The sequence below is a fragment of the Trichosurus vulpecula genome, chromosome 7, assembly GCF_011100635.1.
Source record: "Trichosurus vulpecula isolate mTriVul1 chromosome 7, mTriVul1.pri, whole genome shotgun sequence".
In the NCBI taxonomy this organism is placed as follows: Eukaryota; Metazoa; Chordata; class Mammalia; order Diprotodontia; family Phalangeridae; genus Trichosurus; species Trichosurus vulpecula.
The window spans coordinates 229574348-229596822 of NC_050579.1; the positions used below are offsets into that span (position 1 = coordinate 229574348).

At 37.5% G+C, this 22475-nt stretch overlaps 1 protein-coding gene across 1 annotated transcript in view; it reads left to right on the forward strand.

The window, feature by feature from the left end:
- PKHD1 (PKHD1 ciliary IPT domain containing fibrocystin/polyductin) overlaps positions 1 to 22475 on the forward strand; it is a 638127-nt gene that overhangs the window by 246770 nt on the left and 368882 nt on the right. Inside the window, exons 38-39 of the mRNA XM_036768333.1 lie at positions 19631 to 19838; positions 21036 to 21193. Of these exons, the coding sequence (XP_036624228.1) occupies positions 19631 to 19838; positions 21036 to 21193 (366 nt within the window). The remainder of the gene's footprint in view (positions 1 to 19630; positions 19839 to 21035; positions 21194 to 22475) is intronic.

Sequence of the window (22475 nt, forward strand, 5' to 3'; positions counted from 1 at the left end):
TGTCTTTGTCCTTTTCAGAATATTAAAAGATACAGGAATCAAGTGCAGGTTGAAAGTTTTTGAGAAAAGAGATAGAGAGGGGTTGAATGCAAGGCTAACAAAGTCATCTTGAGTCAGAAGAAATAAAAAGACAAAGAGAAAATTATACATAGAAAACGGTTGAGTGGCTAAATTTATCCTGAGCTGTTAGGATTCTCTGTTGAAATGGCTCGGATCTTACATTTAAATCACATGCTTCTCATAAGGAAACAGGCCTTATAGATGATACCAGCACTACCACCGACTTTGGAATGAAAGTGTAGATTCAAATCCTGCCTCCATTGGTCTTAACAGGTTTCAATAGATGAAATAGTGCCTGGGAAGAGATGCAATTGGTGTCAGTTTTTCTTCTTATTAATAACATATGGTAAAAAGAGACACATTTTTTTCTTTTTGTGGGGGGAAGGCAGGGCAATTGAGACTAAGTGACTTGCCCAAGGTCACACAGCTAGTAAGTATGTCAAGTGTCTGAGGCCAGATTTGAACTCAGGCCCTCCTGACTCCAGAGCCAGTGCTCTATTCACTGTGCTACTTAGCTGCCCCAAAACAGAGACATCTTGGTTAAGTGGAAAGAGAACTGGCTCAGAGTCAAGAAGACCCAAGTCCAAGTTCTTCCTTTGATGCATACCAACTGAATGACTTTGTGCAAGTCACTGAACTTATCAGTGCTTCAGATCAGTGACGTCAAACTCAAATAGAAAAGGGGACCACTAATCCATAATAAAGATTCCTGAAGGCCTCATATTGACTTGATTTTAAAATGTAATGATATCTATGTTTTACTGCATTTTAATTTATCTTATTAAGTATTTTTTGATTACATTTTCATCTGGTTGGGAGGCATTCAAGGTTGCATTGTTCTCAACAATTCTTTTAGACTGTAAGTTGCAGAGAAGAAGTTGAATATTTTTTTGATAGAGGGAGTTTCCTGTATCAATGAATTCATAGGTCCACACCCTATCCTTAGTAACATATTCAATTATTCCTTCCACATAGTGACTTTCCCCATCATGGTTTTGACATATTGTGGGTCAGAATAAGAAATTAAATGGGAATTTGGGGAAGTTTTGCAGAAGTTGCAGATGACATGCAAAGGCCAGGAGATGACAGAAAAAGTTTAGAAACTCGTAAGTGCACAAAATATCTCTATAGCATTGTATGATATCAACCCAAATTTTACAATAAGGTGCTGTAAACACCCCATAAAAGAAAAAGAAAAAATTCAGACTTCTTCTCTGCTACAAATGGAGGGCCAAAAATTTTTACATGAATTTTCCAAATCATGCAGGTGCTGTGTCCCTAACCTGGGCAATGTGGAAGGGATAACTGTAGCAAGAGAATATTTGCACATTTTATATATATATTATATATATATGTATGTATTTAATATGTAAATGTAGCCCTTATTTTGATAACATGGACAATGTTTGTGAGGCATACAATGAATGTTACAAAGATATCTCTAACTTTTCCCAAACTGTTCTCTTTCCAGGATGTTCTTTGTAAGTCTCCCCTATTTGACCCAGGACAATATTCCCTAGAGCCTCTTATTTTAATTTCAGGTCTCTCCTGTCCCCTCACTAGGCATCACCTTCACAGATCCATGATGTGCCTTCTAAACCAAGAAAATAATTACCAATTTTCTCCCTTTGGGGTATCTCCTCTGGTTCCCATTGCATATCTACCCATTTCTTTGAGACCATGATCCTTCCTTCATGTTCTGATCCTGAGGCTCTTCAGATGAACCATAGCAGAGTTGTAGGCCTTGGGGAGGACCTCATCTCCCTAACCTCCCAGCTTAGGGCTGTAGTTACCTTCTCTCCATGACCGCCTTTCTGGGATGTTTCAAATTCATAAGTTGTGTTCATCCACTCTTCCCAAGGTTATTGAAACCTGGAGGCATAAATTCACAACTTATTATTTACTACCGTATGTATTCAGTTTGTGAGACTGAAATTTCTCGTGCTGTTGGCTACTAGGAGGCCGGAGTTGAATAATACACAAAGATATGATATTAAAATAAAGATCTAAGAATATAGTTAAATATACATATATATGTATTTTAAAATAGAGAACTAAGGGTTTGGTCATATTTATGTTTTATATATGTATACATATATGCATATATGTATACATGTATATTTCTACATACGTAGAAATATGCATAAATGTATATTTCTAATTGAACATCCACCTAATGCTATTCCAGACTTTCAAAGTTCTTGTTCTTTCTAAGCCTAATTTTCCTTAATTAAAAACTCTCTCCTTGAATTTCATTGTCACTTTCCCCCACTTCGACCTCAAAAAAGTACACAAATTCATTTCTATTTTTCTTTGTTTTGTCTCATGATGCTGTTAGAAAAATAAACTCAAAATCCTGAAGGCATTCAAACTATTCTAATAATCATGGGAAAACATTATACTTGGATGTTAATAATTTAGAGTTTGTTATCATTACATCTAAGCTGAGACAGAATTTACCTTTGCATTAGGTATGAGAAGCATCATGGTATGATAGCAGGAGCTTTCACTGGTATTGGATCCAGAAGATGAGAACTTGAGTACCAGTTCTGACACTAGCTGTGACACCCAGAACAATTAACATGCAATATCTACCTTACTGGGTTATTTTGTGGAAAACACATTGAAAACATTTTGTATGCATGCACATTCACTCACAGCTTTAATAGCTTAAAATTGTACTAAGACTTTTGAAACACTGTATGAGATACATTTTAAAAATTATTTGCTCTAAGTTAGGTTTAAGTAACCTACTTGAAATATTATTTACATATTTGGTTGCCAATCAATTGTTTTATAATAAAAATAAAATATTTAACTCTAGTAAGAGCTCTTATATAGGTCATATTTTATTTTTATTATGAAGTACTTGGTCAGCAGTTTAGAATATAAATAGTATATCAAGTAGGTTGTTTAAACCTAACTTTTACAAAATAATTCTTAAAACTTTAGCAGGTTTATTCCTAGTATCCAAATTAATGTTGCTAATTACAAAATTATCTTAAATGTCTAGTTTAAAATTAATTTATCGTGAACTCTACTTGCAAATATTTTGTTTGCATTTGCAATTCTTACATGTATTTGAAATGATTTACACTACATTAATAATGCCCTACAATCTAGACTTTTCACTAATTTAGATTGAACTACCCCCAAATTACTGCAAGGTAGTCATATTTTACTTCAACCTTTAAACCAGTGATTTTTCAAACTTTATTGTTCTCCTGCCCCTTTGCCAGAGGGAAAGTCCTTGTAGACCACCTGCTATCACTTGTTTCTGAAAAAAAAATACCCTCACTATAGTTCATCAGAAGAATGGCTTTGCTTTTGATGAGACACCAATGAAGTGATGTCTAGTGTTCTGTCATATACAAATTATTAATTCATGCGAAAAATCAGAATATAGTTATCGCTGGGTACCATAGGATAAAATTCCAAAATTAGATTCACATGAAAGATATGTGGGTCCACTTTACACTTGGCTCTCCTCCCCTGTTCAGCATGACAGAATTTTGGCTGCCAGTGGGGAGTGAGAAAGGAAGTGTGCAAGCAGAAATGATGAGATACGGCAGCAAGGGGGTGGTGCCTCAGGCAAGGTCATTGGACTTAGAGGGTCTGAAGGGATATGGTAACCCTCCTGGCCATGAGAAAGGATAAACAACAAATGGAGGAGTGACTCTTCCTTTTGTAAAAAGATTTACTATAACTTTCCTTTAAATAGCAAATTTCCTACTGTTTTTAAAATGTGACTCAATTTACAAAAGTTCAGCTGGCACAGCAGATTTTAGGAATATATCTTTTGCATAAAACAAGGCACGTCGGTAGGAAAGAGCAGCCTATACTATATTATACTAAGCTATAGTTTTCCTTTTTTGTTTCTGTTTGGTAACATTTCCCTCATTCTCTACTAATGGTCTTTTCCTTTCTTCCATTTAAGTTTCTTTCTCTTACCTCTTACTTTTAAATATCCTCTTTCTACCTAGTTCCCTGGATATTTCTATCTTACTCCTCTCCAGCTTCTCTTCCATATATATATACATACATACATACACACACACATACACATACATACATATATACATATATATACATACATACATACATACATACATACATACATACATACATGCATACATTCCCTTTTTGCTTTTTAAGCCAAATCTGATTTTTTAATTCTTTTCATATTTATTTTCCTTGGATATTATAAAATACAAGATCCACAACTTTCTCTTTGGCAATCACCTACGTGCAGCCCTGTCTAGATTTGATAGTGTATGTCTGTATGTGTGTGTGCGTGTGTGTGTGTGTGTGTGTGTGTGTGGTAGTGGTGGTTGATTAGACAACCTTTGAGGATCCCTTTGCTCAAGTTCCATGGGGATCATTCCAAGGTTTGCAGAGGTGATTAGGTTCTATTTCTCTGCCCCCAACTTTTAGCGATTAATGCTCTCTGAAAGAATGACTATATTATCACATAGCCACTAAAAGGAGAGAGCAAAACCCAACGTACAACTCTCATCTATTGTTGTTCCGTTGTTTTTCAGTTTTGTCCTACTCTTCATGATCCCATATTTTTTTTTTTTGCGAAAGATTTTCTTTGCAAAGATACTGGATCGGTTTGTCATTTCCTTCTCCAGCCCATTTTACAGATGAGGAAACTGAGGCAAACAGCATCAAGTGACTTGCTCCACGTCATGTAGCTAGTAAATGTCTGAAGTCAGATTTGAACTCAGGAAGATGAGTCTTCCTGACTCCAGGCCCAGCACTTGATCCACTGTGCCCCCTAAGTGCCCAATGCTCATTCATACTGATGAGATTTATTGAAGGATACGCATTAGCAAAGATAGGAATTTTAGCCAGTCTGAGCTCTAATCTAGACTTCTGGGAGTGAGGAAGATGGCCATGATTACCGCTGGTGCTTCCAGATGAAGGCTGTAAGAGTTTTTCTGGTTCTGTGTCAGCCTTCTCTATGTGCATCAAAGTACCAGTATATAAATAAAAGGATTTGTTCTGTGAAGTTTGGATTCAGTCAAAGGACTGCACTTGGGGACCTAGAAGGCCATATGGGGCCTCAGGGCCACAGGTTCCTCACCCCTGATAGGTCATGGGATAAATTTTAGATCCTATTTATGTATAATAGCTATACATATATACATACTATACATTGGATCTATCCAGCCTCATATATATGTATGTATAGACATATACACACACACATATATACATATATATAGACATATATATACACACACATACATACATACACACATGCATATATATAAAATGTATATTATATATATGTATATACACACACATATATTAGTGAAAAAGTTCTGTTAATGATCTCAGTCCTCATAAATGAGGACTTAATTCTTCAAGTGTTCTTCCTTGGACAGTCTTTTCTGCAGGCTAATTAGCATGATCTAACTTGGGGATAGTCTTTTTGAAACCTATGATTGGTTGTTGATCAAACTGTACTTGCTACTTATTCAAGATTCTCAGTGGCCCTAGACTTAAACACTGGAGTTGAAAACCTTCAAGGGTTGCTCCTCATAATTAACCCAAAGATAACAGAAGTCAGTCAGTGACATGGAGCAGTAGCAGCTATTTTAGGTAAGGCAGTCTGCTTAGATTGAATATTTCAAAATATCCTAAAAATGTCCTTGACAGAAACTACTGTTGCCTTAGAGTGGAGGAGGTGGGCTAGAAAAAGCAAAAGCTATTCCCAAAGTTAGAAGAAAAATAAGTTACCGTTTGCATATTCAGATTCACGGTGCTACAAGCAGCCTGCTCCAAAGAAAACCGTGAATTCTTAACATGCAACCCAAAAGAACTGGAAGCAACCACAATAAATACCAAAGTTTCTGCTTTTTAGGAAAGGAGTATCCTCAAATGGAGCTTGTGCTTTTAGTTAAGACATACAACAAATGATAACAAAAAAACCAACAATAGCAGTAATAATATTGGCTTGATATATTATTCTGTTTTGCTTCCACAGGGAGAAATTCATATATTCAGTAACTGTGAGATAGGTTGCAGCAGTCAAAATAAGGCTATTTTTTAAGATATCCATAAGGATGTGTCAGGAGTCTGTGAAGCTGGAGCATTGAGGGACTAAGTTACTTTCTTATACTCCTATAGCCTATAGCCACCAAATCCCAGGAACTGTTTTACTTATGAATTTGCATTACCAGCACATAAAACAGTGGCACATAATAAGTGCTTAATAAATGTATCCGTCCATCCATCCAACCAACTGTCTGTCCATCCATCCATACATGCATACATCCATCCATGCGTGCATGCATGCATCCATCCATCCATCCATGCATCCATCCATCCATCCATCTATCCATCCATGCATCCATCCTTTCACCTCAAGGATGCTGCCAAAGCAGACGATGAGACAGTAGACTGAGAAAAATGCCTGTAGTTAACTTAATTCAGAGTAAAAACCAGAGCAGGAATTTTATCTCAGCGTTCAGCTCTGTACTGCTAAAGGTGTGGTCTGCATACTGCTTATCGACTTTCGAGAGTTCCCGAGGTACTTATGGGATAGTACAAAAAACCAGGACCATAATAATATTTGAAAATGTGTTTCCTTATGCCAATTTGAACCCACATGAATGAAGCATACACAGTCATATCCATAGTGATGCTTATGTATCTAGTCAAACATTCAGTGAAATTTATTGTGATAGTAATTACGTGAAGTGATTTTTCAGTACAAAAAGTTGTGGTCTCCTTTGTATGAGCACCATATTTCCAAAATGTGGATAATCTTCCAGGTCTGTCAATGTGGCCTGATGTTCTCGTAAGAACCAGGAACAGATGTTCCATATGGTTCTAGTTGCATCCTGATAAGACTATTTCCTGGGTATTTTGACCTTTCTACTTTGATTCTTTCTGGCAACCTGTTTTGTAGTGAAGGGGTGAAAACAGAGCCTGATTGGGTGAGCAGGTAGGGGAAGGAGAGGAGGGGAGAGCCAGTTAATTTTACTTTTTGTATCTATGGAACAGGCTCATGGGATTTTGGACAAAGGCCTTTGAAAGAAAGCATGAATTGTTACTATGTTCAAATGAGTTTTCTTAGCCTTGGCCCGAGCCCCAACGCCAAGGGAAATGAGGATTCCAATTCTCAGCGACGGGAGCAGAGTTCTGTGCCTAATTCCCTTTCATCAGGGGTGCTGGAAATTTACACTGATCAGTTGTGGATGTAGCCAGCTGATCTGAGCATTTAAATGATTGCTCCAGCCTGCATTCTCCTTCCTGCAGGCACACATTTCCTGTTTCACTCCGTAGCACCAGAGATTAACTGGCAATGATGCAAAAGGCTCACAGCTGCATGCAGATAACACCAAGCACACACAAGCTTCACTTTGCCAGGGCTTTGCTACCATCCAGGTAGTAGGTATCATAGCTAGTGGTTCTCAGTGGTACAGGGAAATGATACATTTAAAATGCACTACGCTCTCTTTGGTCTATCAGATCATCTTATGTTCATGCTTTAGCTGTTTCTAATGTCACATTCAGGTTTTCAGAAGTAAAATACTTTTATTAAGCAAACATAATAATTGTTATCTAGTAACAAATTCAAAGTATCTGTATGTAGTACAGTATAATATAGAGTAAAAGAAAATGCGATATGGTACTCTTGTCCTCCAAAAATTTGTACACTAAGAAGTTTGGACTTCAGCTTAATTCTCTGAGTTATAAATTCTCAATTTAGGAGCACACATCCATGTGAACAAAGCCCTTTCGGACAAACTGACTTTGTCGTACTTTGGGGTCCCAGCAGTCATGAGTCCTTAGGACAAGGGGACATTCAGTCTCTCTTATTGTGGCTGCCAGCGTCGCTGAGAATGGAACATTGCTGCAGAAAAATATGCCCATGGATAATCTGGCTAAAACTCAAATCCCAGGTAATGTCAGCATTGGCCAAAGGGGAATAGTTAGCACTTAATCTTGTTAAGAATAAATAGAAATGTTCCAAGTTGGTGTCCCTACGGTAATGCTATTCATGGCCAGCCATAAGTAGTAGTTACTAAAGACTTCAAATACGTAAGTGACCCTCTTGTCAGTGTGCTTAATGAGCAAATCCTTTTTCTGTTCTCTTTATCAATCTTTAGGGGACTATGAAAGACCTCCTTGCTCATTAAGCAAGATTGATATTAACTGTACCTTTTTGCCAAAAGCTGAGTTAATCAATGAATAATGTTGAATTAGGTTTTATTGATGCACACACACACACAAATATGTATATTACAGTCCACAGCTAGCTCCCTACTCCTGTATAAATGCATACACATATGTATATATACTTGCACACACATATACACATATGTAAATGTGTGTGTATGCATGAATATGTATACATGATTGTATACCTATGCACATGTATGTATGTATGTTTATATGTACATATATACACATACATACACACATATGTCACTTTGTGACTTTGGACAAGTCAATCCGTGCTCTAAGCATTGAAACTCTTGGGAGTTTTCTTTATCAACAAAATCACAGGTCTGGTTCCTTTCCTTATTAACAACAATAAAATGAATATTGATCAAGCCTCATGTGATCTTTCCATTTGATATGGGGAAGGGGCTCTAGAAAGACAAGTTCATATTAAAGAACAATTATGATTTATTCTATTTTAAAAAGTTTATTTGTTTTAATAAGCTAACACATCTTCCCACCTTCCTCTCCCCATCTGAGAACACAAAAAAGCCAAAACATATTATAAACATGTATAGTCAATCAAAACAAACTTACATGTTGGCCATATCCTTAAAAAAAGAAAGAAAAAGAAAAGAATAAATCTTATTCTTCATTCTAAACCCTTCTATCTGGAGATAAGTAGCATGTTAATCCTCTGGAATTTGGTCATTACACTGATAAGAGATCAACATATTAGTATTCCATCACATTTCTATACCATAATTTGTTCATCCATTCCCCAATTTATTTGTTCTTTTGGTTGACATTTAAAGCTCTTCAGAGCCTGGCCTTTTCTTTCTTTTCAGTATTCTTAAATTTTATTCTCCTTCACTTTCTCTAATTTTTTCAATTGCATTGGTCTACTTGCTTACTCCATGACCCATCTCCCTGTCTTTTTGTTGACTGTTCCCCATGCCTGGAATGCTCTACCTCCCTGTCATTTAGAATCTCTGGATCCCTGTAAGACTCAGCTCAAGCACCACTTCTTCCAAGAGGTCTTTTCTAGTCCTCCAAGCTAATAGTTCCATTCCCTTTAAGGATAATTTCCACCCATCTGGCATTTATCTAGCATGTTCTGATTTGTTTATATTTTTTTTTCTCCAATTAAAAACTTTTTGAGAAGAAGGATCATTTTCGAATCTTTGTGTCCTCAGTACTTAGCACAGTACCTGACACATACTAAGTCCTTAATAAATGCCCATTGATTAACTTCTCCATATTTTAACCTTCCAATTTAATGGAGATGATTGTAACATGTTTATATGGCATTTTACCATATATAAAGATGTTTTTGAATCTCGCTTCCTTTTCTCCACACTTCTAACAGCCCTATGAACTTAATGGGGCAGTTACAATTATATCCATTTTACAGAAGAGGAAACCTCTAGAGGTTACATGACTTACCCAAGGGCACAGAGTTATTGGCAGAGCTACGGCTGGAATTCAGGTCTACATGGTCTTTACTCGGTACTAAACTGTCTCTCTGTACCTTTTACCTAAAGGTCACTATCAACAAGTGACTTCCCTGTTTCCACAAGCTATTGACTATGGCAATAGCTCAAACAGATTATACTATCTATCAAAGTTACCTTTTCACCACATTACATGCCTTCCCAACCCCCACGCCCTAATAGATTATATATAGGTACATATGATTAAAAAAATCGCTCCTCTTATGGAGATTTGTGAGATCAAATCCATAAGCAATAATAATATTTATATTCCACTTTAAGATTTACTATGTATTATCTGGTTTTATTCTCACAACCCTCGGAAATAGGGGCTATTATCATTATGTCCTCATTTATAGATGAGTAAACTGAGGCAGACAGAGATAAATTGACTTGTCCAGAGTTACACAACTAGTAAATATCTAAGTCATATTTAAACTTGGGTCTTTCTGACTCCAAGTTCAGAGTTTTATCCACTGAAAAACTTATTGTGGAAAATAGGAAGCTGATTAAATACATATGACAGAAAAACAATGATTTCTAGGTCTCTTGGTATTTTTCCCAGTGTCTTCTTTTATGTCAAATACTTTTAAAATTTTCATGCATATATTACTACTAATTTTGTTTTCACCAGACTGTTTTGAAGACTACAACAGTTATTCCTCTTCATCAAAGGTTATTGACTTTGCATGATTCTATAATCAGATTGGCTGAGGTAGGGGTGGGTTGAGTTTGAAGGTTGAATGTGGGCAGATGCCCACTATGTTCAGAAAATGTTGAAGCAATTAAAAAGTTGTTGCTGTACAATGTTGCTTTCTTCCTCCTGCTCCCATTCAGGAGACTTGGTTCTTGGGGCATGGGCAAATTATGAATGGATGACACTGATATGCTTGAACAATAATTTGTAGGAAATACAATTATGACCAGAAGTCATTAGGAAGAGTTAATGAACAGTTTGCTGACTAACAGGCCAACTTGGAAAACTTGAAGTGGTTAAGTGGTGTATTAAATTGCTTGTTAGGGACACAGTTTTCTTTCTTTAAAGAATATTCATAAACAATTGAGTGTTTTAAATAGCTTTTTCATGTGTTTTATTGTCTTGTGGCTCATAAAGGAAGTGAGTCTCCCAGGAAAGCAACGCCTATACTTTTAAAGAGTTTCATAGGATCAAACATGGATTATGTTGTATTTGAAATTTTTTGGATTATATTCTCCATCAAAGGAAATCCACATAGGGTAGCACTGGAGTAATATTGAGTAATGTTTATATGGTTTATCAAATTTCTTCGATAAAAACTCAAGTGATTGTATAATCTCATTGAAGCGGATGACCTGTCTCATAATGCAGATTGCAACCCTTCAAGTCCTGCCCAAGTTGTGAGAGTTGGAATCCAAATATTTTAATAAGTTTACCACATAGGGTCCATCCAATGAGCTGGGTTTGGGGTGGGGCTTTATCACTTTCTTGTGGCATTTTGAGGGCACAGATGAAATTCATTATCAACCAGTTATCCTTTGTTCTTGTCCAGTGAACAACCAAAATTTTTAACATACATTTCTTTGTTGACATCCTTTAGTACATTTCTTCTTAGTTTCCTGTTGTTATGTATTGAAGCCTCCTCCCACCCAATGTACACTTTTCCATTGCTTTTGGAGAGAGCAAAAAGTTAATAATTCTTTGCCTGTAATTCCATGACCAGAATCCCAATAACAACACAAATGAAATAGTGTCATATATAAAAAAGGTACTTTTTGGGGGGGGGTGGAGAAGTTTGGGGTCATCAAAGTATATTTGCAAAAAGGTGTTATGCAAGAGTACATGAATGCTATAATAATAGAAACAACTGTTTTCAGGATCCCCAGGGAGACATACACTTGTAAAAGTTTTCCATCGTGGTCATATGTGAAATAACTGTAAGTTGACGAGGAATTCCTATCAATGATGAGATCCTTCACGTGCGATTGCGTCAAGCAGTGGAACACTACAGACCCTCTGGGGAGAGACCTAAAATCACTTAAAAGAGTTCTACCCAACCATCTCCACAGGAAAACAACTAAGTGGATGAAGAATCTCTATTGTTAGTTGCTAGGTGGCACAGTGGATAGAACACTTGATTTGAGTCAGGAAGACCTGACTTCCAGTCTGACCGCAGATACGTACTAACCGTGTGACACTGGGCAAGTCACTTCTGTCAGCTTCAGTTTCCTCATCGTAAATAATTAAATGTGGGAATATTTTTAAAGTGCCTGGCACATAGTGGATTCCATGTAAGTGCTGTTATTATTAATAAGGGCAGCTGGGTGGCACTGTAGGTAGAATACCAAAGATAGACTCATCTTCCCAAGTTCAAATCTGGCCTCAGACACTTACTGGCTGTGTCACCTTTGGCAAGTCACTTAACCCTGTTTGCCTAAGTTCCTCATCTGTAAACTGGAGAAGAAAAATGTCAAATCATCCCAGTATCTTTGCCATGGAAACCCCAAATCGGGTCACAAGGAGCCCGACAAAACTGAAAAATGACTCAACAACATAAAATGACAATGTAAAGTGGCAATTATAACACTTCCCAAGAATGTTATGAAGATTAAATGAGCACATTTATAAAGCACTTTATCAGGTTAAGAAGTACAATTTTGCTTAGGTTAGGCTTTCTCCTCAAAGAGCTTTCAGATGAGTAAGAGACAAGACATGTATACATGTGAAGCAACTATAAAAAGATTGTGTTAGCAGTTCAGACCACAAGTAAGATAGGAGTGCATAAATGGAAAAGATCATTGTACCTGGAGTAGCCAGTGAAAATTGAATGAAAGAAGAGAAAAGAACTGAGCTCCAGATAAGAAGTTAGAACTTTTGAGTTTGGAAAGGAGAGGGCCAGGGCATCGAGATGGCAGGGACATTATGAACAATGACACAAAGGTGCAAACAAGTATATTATAAAAGAGGGTGTCAAAGCAAAGAGGCTGGCCTTATGGAAGCAAAATATGCTCCTATATTGGAGAGTACACACAGGGATTGTTTGGGAGGTAGGGATAGTGGGCCTAGAAAACCAGGAAAATATGATATGATAGGGTAAAATATCAATGATGTGGCAAGCTTTGAATATCAGTCAGATATGAAGTAAGGAACCATCTTAAGTTATTGAGTAAAGGTATTTTCTGATAGAAGGTGTATGTTAAGAAGATTAGCCTGGCAGCATTGTGTAGAATGAATTCAAAGAGTAACAGAAAATAAGCAGAGACATCTCTTTTATGAGGTCTTCAGAGACTGAGAGAAGTGATAGTGGGAATGGAGGGGAAGGTGTGAATATAGGAGACCTTCTGAAGAGAGAAATGTTGGGAGATGTTAGAGAAGATGAAAGAGGGAAATTACAAAGATAACTCTATGGTTTCTAGGCTGGGAGAGGAGGAGAAATAACTAAGTGGGAGGGGAGTTTAGTCTGTGCACAAAGATCATGAGTTCATTTTCATCATGGTGAGTTTAAGGTGAAAGTGAGATAGTTAGGTGGAGAAAACCCGTAGAGTACAAAATACAGGATCGGAGCCAAGAGGAGGTCAATGCCGGATATAGAGATTTCAGAATAATCTGCTTCTGTGTGATAGTGGCTGAGATCACTGAGATAATCATATTTCTTCCTAGGAGCTCTGTTCAACTTGTGATGGGAGAGATTGAAATTAATAGTTAAAATGAAGTTAAAGGATAATTTGTGATTTTCAGTGCTCTTTGCCATCTGTCCATTTGAAGATATATTGAAGAGTAAACTATACAGCTTTTTGTTGAACATAACATACTCTTCAGTCCAGGATCTAGCACAGTGCTAGGTGAGTATTAAGAATAAATTTATAGGGACAGTTAAGTTATTCAGTGGATAGAGCACTGGCCCTGGCATCAAGAAGACCTGAGTTCAAATGTGACCTCAGACCCTTAACGCTTACTAGCTGTTTTACCCTAGGCAAGTCACTTAACCTTTATTGCCATGCCAAAAAAAGAAGAATAAATTGATTCATTGAACAATTCAGCACAGTAGAAAATTTCAGGGTTGTGTGAGAGTGGTGGTGGTGATGGAGAGTGTATACCTCAGTTGCAGTTTTTTCTTGAATTTAAAAACATCTAAAGTTGGGCAGATATTTAAAGGTGGAGTGTCCATATATGCATGTATAATGCAAAATTTTTTTTTACTGTGCCCAAAGGTTAAAAAAATCCAACAAAAATGGAACTAAAATTATTTTTATTTGGATGATTTATGAGTTAATTTGCACCAGCCCTGAAATTAGGAAACGTGTAGTGTTTAAAAAAAAAGATTAAATTATTGCTCAAGTCAACTTCAGAAGCCATACCAATAACCCACGCAATGAAATCCAGAGACCTTTTAAGCATAGGGCATCCATTATGGTCCAGCCACCCTTCTTCTCCCTCCCCACCCAGAAGTAAATGAAAAAGAAAGTTAAAAATAATTTGAAAATGATTTATTGTGGGCAACTTCTGTACTTAGCGATTTGAGTATTATTACTTTTTTAATGCACAAGGGAGGACAGTAACTTGCTGTGGGCAAAAGGTAAATTATGATCTATTGCAAAGGAGGATGGAAAAGCACCATGAAGAGAATGGTTTGGGAATGAACATATGCTTTATATGGCATTACTTCCAATATCATTCATTTCTAGGAAACTTCTTGTGAAGAGCAGAGATAAAGTGTGAAATGGATCAATTTTTGTGAGTCATTGAGAAAAGTGTGGAATTCAGTATAGAAAATGAGGTGGACCAATGTAGGAATTCAGAAGTGAGTCAGAAGTTTCTTGAATTTCAGATTATCTAAGACACTTGTTGGGTGGTCCTATTTTGTGACTGGTTGCTTTAGTAAACTGAGACCTAGGGCCATCATGAAATAGTAATGTTGATGAGCTACTCTCCTTGTAATCAGTGTTAAGGTATGTATATTGTAAGTGTATTTTGTTCATTGTAAATCAATTACACAAATGTCCCCTTCTCATCAGTAATAGATTACAGCAATCTACTGAGACAAGGATAAACCTACCACCTGTGAAACAGAAAATGCTATGTGTGATGTAATCTGACCATTCAAGTCAAGAAACTCAGGACAAGAGTGGGCAGAGAAAGGCATTTATTACACTCCTCAAGAGAGCGGGTGTAGTGCTCACTGGGAACACTCACACTGATACAGCTGCAGGATAAGGGCTAAACATTCTCTCCACTCCTGCTAGAGTTATGGTTAGTTTACATCCTTCCTTCCTTCCTTCCTTCCTTCCTTCCTTCCTTTCTTCCTTCCTTCCTTCCTTCCTTCCTTCCTTCCTTCCTTCCTTCCTTCTCTCCCTCCCTCCTTTCCCTCTACCCACATAAGGTATCATACCCTTACCTGTGGGTGCTCTTCCCAAAGGAATATAAATTTGATCACTGAAACCTTGAAGATATCTTGGGGCTTACTGGCTACATTTCTTTCTTAAGGACCATGCCTTAAACCCATATTGCTCCGGCTCTCATTGATTGGCCAATAATAGGTCCCAGCCCAAGCCTCACTTGGTCATTGCTGATGTCTCAGAGTGAGTGTAAATAGCAATCGTTTCTGTTTTGACCAGAAAATCTAAGGGTCTTCCTCTCCCAGATTGATTTTGATGCCAAGTCCAGTTTTCTTTTGAATAAGCTAATACAAACTTCAAAGGTAAAGTGCTTTTCAAACCTTAAAGTGCTAGAAAAAATGTGAGCTACTATTATTTTTATTAAAATTCCCACTACATTATCTTTTCTCTTCCATGCCACTGTTGTTGTTAGTCATTTCAGACTCTGTGCGACCCTATTTGAGGTTTTCATGGCAGAGATGCTGGGGTAATTTGCCATTTCCTTCTCCAGCTCATTTTACAGAAGAGGCAAACAGGGTTAGATGACTTGCCCAGGGTCACACAGCTAGAAAGTATATGAGGTTGGATTTAAACTCAGGAAGATGAGTCTTCCTGACTACAGGCCCAACTCTCTATCCACTGTACACCCTAACTGCCCATATCATTTTATAAATGAGGAAACTGAGGAAAAAAGGGTGAAGTGACTTGCCCAGGGTCACACAGTTAGTAAGTGTTAGAGGTCAGATTTGAACTCTGGAATATGAGTCTTTCTGACTCCAGACTCAGCACTGTATCCACTGTGCCAACTACCTGCCACTAGGGCCACCCAAAGACATTGTTTTTTTTTTTTAAGTTTAATTCTTTTTTTAAGATTAATTTGTTAATTTTTAGTTTTAGACATTCATTTCCACAAGGTTTTAAGTTACAAATTTTTCCCCATCTCTCTCCTCTCCCCCACCCCAAGAGGGTATGTATTCTGATTGCCTTATTCCCCAGTCTACCCTTCCTTCTATCGCCCCTCTCCTTCTACCCTTATCCCTTTCCCCTTACTTTCTTGTAGGGCAAGACAGATTTTTATACCCCATTGCCTGTATATCTTATTTCCCAGTTGCATGTAAAAACAACTTTTAACATTTGTCTTTAGAACTTTGAGTTCCAAATTCTCTCCCTTCTTCTCTCCCCACCCACACTCCTTGAGAAGGCGAGCAATTCAACATAGGTTATACATGTGTCATTATGCAAAACATTTCCATAATAGTCATGTTGTGAAAGACTATATTTTCCTCCAACCTATCCCCTGTTTATTCAATATTCCCTGTCTCTTTTCAAAAGTGGTTGCTTCTGACTACTTCCCCTAAGCTGTCCTCCTGTCTATCATCCTCCCCCTTATCCCCTTCCCCCCTACTTTCCTGTAGGGTAAGATACCCAATTGAGTGTGTATGTTATTCCCTTCTTAAGCCAAATCTGATGAGAATAAGCTTCACTAATTCCCTTTCACCTCCCCCCTCTTCCCTTCCATTATAACAGCTTTTTCTTGACTCTTTTATATGAGATAATGTATCCCATTCTATCCCTCCCTTTCTCCTTCTCCCAATATATTCCTCTATTACCCCTTAATCTTATTTTTTAGATATCATCACTTCATATTCAATTCACCCTGTGCCCTCTGTCTATATATATATGTGTGTGTGTGTGTGTGTGTGTGTGTGTGTGTGTGTGTGTGTGTGTGTGGCTGTGTATTCCCTTCAACTATTCTAATACTGAGAAAGGTCTTATGAATTACAAATATCATCTTTCCATGTAGGAATGTAAACAGTTCAACTTTAATAAGTCTCTTATGATTTCTCTTTCCTGTTTACCTTTTCATACTTCTCTTGATTCTTGTATTTGAAAGTCAGATTTTCTATTCAGCTCTGCTCTTTTCATCATGAATGCTTGAAAGTCCTCTATTTTATTGAATATCCATTTTTTTCCCACGAAGGATTATACTCAGTTTTGCCGGGTAGGTGACTCTTGATTTTAGTCCTAGCTCCTTTGACCTCCAGAATATTGTATTCCAAGCCCTTTGATCCTTTAATGTAGAAACTGCCAGATCTTGTGTTATCCTGATTGTGTTTCCACAATACTTGAATTGTTTCTTTCTAGCTGCTTGCAATATTTTCTCCTTGACCTGGGAACTCTGGAATTTAGCTACAATATTCCTAGGAGTTTTCCTTTTGGGATCTTTTTCAGGAGATGATCAGTAGATTCTTTCCATTTCTATTTTACCCTCTGGTTCTACAATATCAGGGCAGTTTTCCTTGATCATTTCTTGAAAGATGATGTCTGGGCTCCTTTTCTGATCATGGCTTTCAGATAGTAAAATAATTTTTAAATCCAGGAGAGATTCTGGATGTATTTTCCAGGTCAATGGTTTTTCCAATGAGATATTTCACGTTATCTTCTATTTTTTCACTCTTTTCATTCTGTTTTGTAATTTCTTGATTTCTCAACAAAGGTAATCAAGAAAAAGAACAAGAAATAGAAATTGCAAGGGACTTACTAAAGGTGAACTGTTTTGTTTACATTCCTACATGGAAAGATGATGGGTATGATTCATGAGACCTCAGTATTAGGGTAGCTGAAGGGAATATTCATATATATATGAATATATATATATATATACACACACACACACACACATATGTTTATGTATATATATGTATATGTGAGTGTGTATGTATGTATATGTGTGTGTGTGTGTATATATATGTTCAAAAACCAAAAAAAAAGTTTTTGCATGCAACTAGAAAATAAGATATGCAGGCAATGGGGCTTAGAAATTTATCTTGCCCTACAAGAAAGAAAGGGAAATGGGGATGGGAGGGGAGTGTGATGACAGAAGGGAGGACTGACTGGGCAACAGGGCAACCAGAATATATGCCATCTTGGAGTTGGGGGAGGGTAGAAATGGGGAGAAAATTGGTAATTCAAACTCTTGTGAAAATCAATGCTGAAAACTAAATATATAAAATTAAAAATTAATAATAGAAAATAATTTAAAAAAAGATGTTATCTTCAGTATTTTTTGCATCTCCTTTAGCAAGCTGTTGACTGATTTTTCAGGATTTTCACTTGCCCCTCTCATTTCTTTCCCCTATTTTTCCTCTACTTCTCTTACTTGATTTTCAAAATCCTTTTTGAGCTCTTGCATGGCCTGTGACAAATTCATATTTTTCTTAGAGGCTTTTGATGTAGGATCTTTGACTTTGTTTTCTTCTGGGTGTATGTTTTGATCTTCTTTGTCACCAAAGTAATATTCTATAGTCTTGAGTTTTTTGTATGCTGTCTGCTCATTTTCTGAACAAATTGCTTGACTTTTGAGCTCTTTGTCAAGGTATGACTCTACTTTCAGAGTGAAGAGTGCTCTGTCCCAAGCTTCAGGGGTTTTGTGGGACTGTTTTCTGAGCTACTTGTAGCACCTGTAAATTTTCAGTTCTTCTGAGGTGGTGTGATCCAATCAGAGGTGTTTACTTCTCTCCTGGCCTGTACTCTGGTCTGTGAGTGACCTCAAGTACTCTTTTCTGCCTTGGAACTGCTAGAGGGACTCCCTCTTCACAGCCACCACAAACTCTGCCACACCAGCTCTCCTCCTCACCCCAGGACCACCACCCAGGACTGTGACCCAGATCCAAGCAGGGCAAAGCAACAGAATCCTACCTCAGTACCAGCAAAGAGGTCTCTGCAATCCCACTCTGATCGGCTGCTTGATTCCCTCCACCATCTGTGGGCCTGGAGCTCCAGAAGCAGCCCCTGCTGCTGCTGCCACAGCTGTCATTGCAGCCACCTCCACTGCCCCAGGGCTGGAGCCAAACCATGCCCTTCTCTCACCCAAGTCCACTAGAGTTTTCCCACTGACCTGTTAAGTTGTCTTTGGTGTTTGTGGGTTGAGAAGTCTGGAAACTGCCACAGCTCAGTTATTCAGTGCCCTGAGGCCTTCTCCACCTGGTCTGCTCAGGCCTGGTCTGTGCTGGCATGGATAGACCCTTCCCAATGACCAGTGACTGTCCAGGCCATCTTTGGCTGGAGATTTGTTTCACTCTGTTGTTTTGTGTGTTCTGTAGCGCTAGAATTTGTTTAGAGTCTTTTTTTACAGGATTTTGGTGGGATTTGGGGGAGAGCTCAAACAAGTCCCTGCTTTTATTCTACCATCTTGGCTCCTCCCTCCCCCCAAAGCCATTGTTGATGGCACTCACTCTATTACCTCACATTACCCATACCTTTCCATTTCTCTCTCTCTTTTTTTTTCCATTTTCCCCTTCCACCTCCATTTATGATTAAGGTTGAGAATGGCTGCACTTGGCTTGACTTTCACTCATTTTTGATGAGGGAACCAAATAGTGACTGTGTCATTTTTTTCATTTACCCAGCTAATATAACTTAAAGATCAAAAGACAAAGGCATAAATAAATAAATACTATTTTTAACCTCATTTAAAGAATACACTTTCTAGTAACCATTTCATAGAAAGATTCTTATTGGTTTTATTACTTGAACTGCTTTAGGCCTAATGCCAGAGGTGAGCTTCACACATCTACGGACTGCAGCTCAAGCCAATGACACCATGTTAGCCTTAGAGGATCCTGTGGACTGGCATCCTGGGGAAGAAGTCGTCATTAGTGGAGTCACCTTGGAAGGCTCCCAAGGGCAAGAAGAAGTTGCCATCATAGACAGTGTGCATGGTGCTGACCTCTATCTTAAGTTGCCTTTGAGGTAATAAGTTTTGCCTGATTTAGGACTTGGCTTGGAACTTAAGTTGGCCTGATGTAGATGAAAGACAAAGAAGTCACAGATACATTGGAGGGGGAGGGTGTCTTGTCTTTCATTAATTTAATTCTATTCCAGTTACATCCTTCCTTGATAAAAGTGGTTTGATCATGAAACACTTCAAGATGGTAGTGGTAGTTGTGGTGATGATGATGGTGATAATGACAGTGATGATGGCAGTAGTAGAAATAATGTAATAATATTTTTAAAAGTAGAGACAGGAAGATATAGTGGATACAAAGCTAGCCTTGGACTCAAGAAGACCTCTTTCAAGTTCTATCTATAAGATATATAGACCATGTGGTTGAGGGTAAATCAATTTCTCTCTCGGTGCCTCAGGTAATTATCTTAATTAGTTACAGAATAGGGTGCAACTATTCTCTGTTGGCAGAGGAAGTTTCCTAAGAGTTTTCTGGTCCATTGAAATCAAACATTTTTTAGAGCTGAAATTTACATAATATCTTAAAGTTCATGAAATGTTTTGCTCATCTCATACGAATCTCACAAAATCTGGTAATGTAAGTATTCTAGTATTATAAAAATAGTCTTATTTTGCAGATGACAAAACTGAGGCAAAAATAAGCAAAATGTTGGAGGTTGTGTGTTCATCCTTTGTTTTTAAAGAGGACCATGGCATCAGGGAAATGATGACATGACTTGCAGTTGACTTTGGTTTGAATGAGGGAGGGCTGTGCAAGGTCACCAGCCTCACTTTCTTCTCCAGAGCCATCTGGGGCCAGTGGCCTGATACTCACCAGGATGACTGGAGATGGCCCAGGATGTATTGGGAGACCCTGGCCCCTTCAGGCTAAGGTCTTTTCAGGTTCTCTTTTTGAGTGAGGTAATGCCTGGAGTCCAGTACTTCCTGGTTTTAAGTTCAACATTCTATTCACTATACTAGGATGACTCTCTGGATGACCATCTTTCTTGACTGAATTACCACTGCATATGATAGAAAACTCTAGACTTTAGTTGTCTTCTAATGTACAGGTTTAGTTAACTTCTAATGTACAGGTCATATTCATGATATACTACTCCAAAGTGGTATAATCTAGATCCAAAGGTGAGAAAATATGATATTTGACATCAGACATAATAATCCTTGTAGTCTGAGGTATTCTGTTGTGTTTCTTTTTGTTTCAGATATTCTCATGGCTTTCTAAAACATAATATAACTGGGCATCACCTTGCTTTAAAGGCTACAGTGGCTCTACTCAGCAGGAATATTGCCATCCAAGGAAATCTCACCAGTGAGAGCATGGCACAGCTTGGTCTGTGTACTAAAGCCAAGATTCCGGAACGTAAGGGACTTTTCTGGTAACAGGAAAGTGGAGTGGAAAAATAACACCAGCATGGTTACTTTGTAATGATACTATGGAATTGCTAAGTTTGAAATTTTTTTAATATTTATTTTTATTTTTAGTTTACAACGGACGGTTCTACATAATTTTGAGTTCCAGATTTTCTTCCCTCCCTCCCCCCTCCCTCCCCAAGAAGGCATGAAATCTCATATAACTACCACGAATAACTTCGCATTGAATTAATTTATACACTAGTCAAGTTGCGGAGAAGAATTATGACCAATGGAATGAGTCATGAGAAAGAAGAAACAGGACCAAAACAAAAAAAAAGCAATCCAAAAACAAAAACAAAAGAGAAGAGAAAAAGGCGAGCATGAAGTATGCCTCAATCTGCATTCAAAAAGTTTGAAATTTTTAAGTAGGATAACATTGAAGCACATTTATTCTTTAAACTGTGTTAATTTTTTCCCCTAGATTTTACATAACTTTTATATATTAAAGTTTTGAAATAGAAGTTCATTTCATTTTCACTGTTCAAATATGTGATTTGGTGTTACTAGAAGCTGCCTTGGGTAAGCTCTCACCCTTTTGTTTCTTAGAATGTTATAAGAGAGGAATCAGACTCATTTCAGCTATTAAATTTTCTTTGGTCCTCTTAGAAAACGGACAAGCACAACATTGAATATATATAAATGCCATATACTTTTCTTATATGTTATGAATGTTTTGTCTGAAAAATTGATAGGATAGAAGTGAGAATGGAATTGTGGGACAGGAGATTACTTATCCCAAGATAAATAGGGAAATAGTAAGAGAATGCCTAATTATCTAGTGAGTTCAATTCACCATGCCCAGATGAACAATATGTTGGGGTCCTGAAAGAATTGGCAAATGGAATGGCTGAACCACTGTCAGTGATTTTTCTTGCTAGTGATCTTTGATAACGAAAAAGGTGAGGTGCCATAGTACTAGAGAAGGGAACACATAACTTGATTTTTTTTCCTTTAGAATTAATTTCTATAAATTCTAATAAAATTCTAATAAATAGAGTCATTTTATAGGTATTTGTAGGGATTTGGGGGAGAGCTCAAGCAAGTCCCAGCTTTTACTCCACCATGTTGGCACTACCCCTTGATTTTTTTTAAGAGAAGAAAGCAGAGCCTTACAATTATAGACCAGTGAGCCTTCCTAGAAAATGTTTAGAACATAATACAAAAGGGTTGATTAGTGAACATCTAGAAAAGGAAGCCAAAATCACAAAAAAACCAGCTTGCCTTCATTA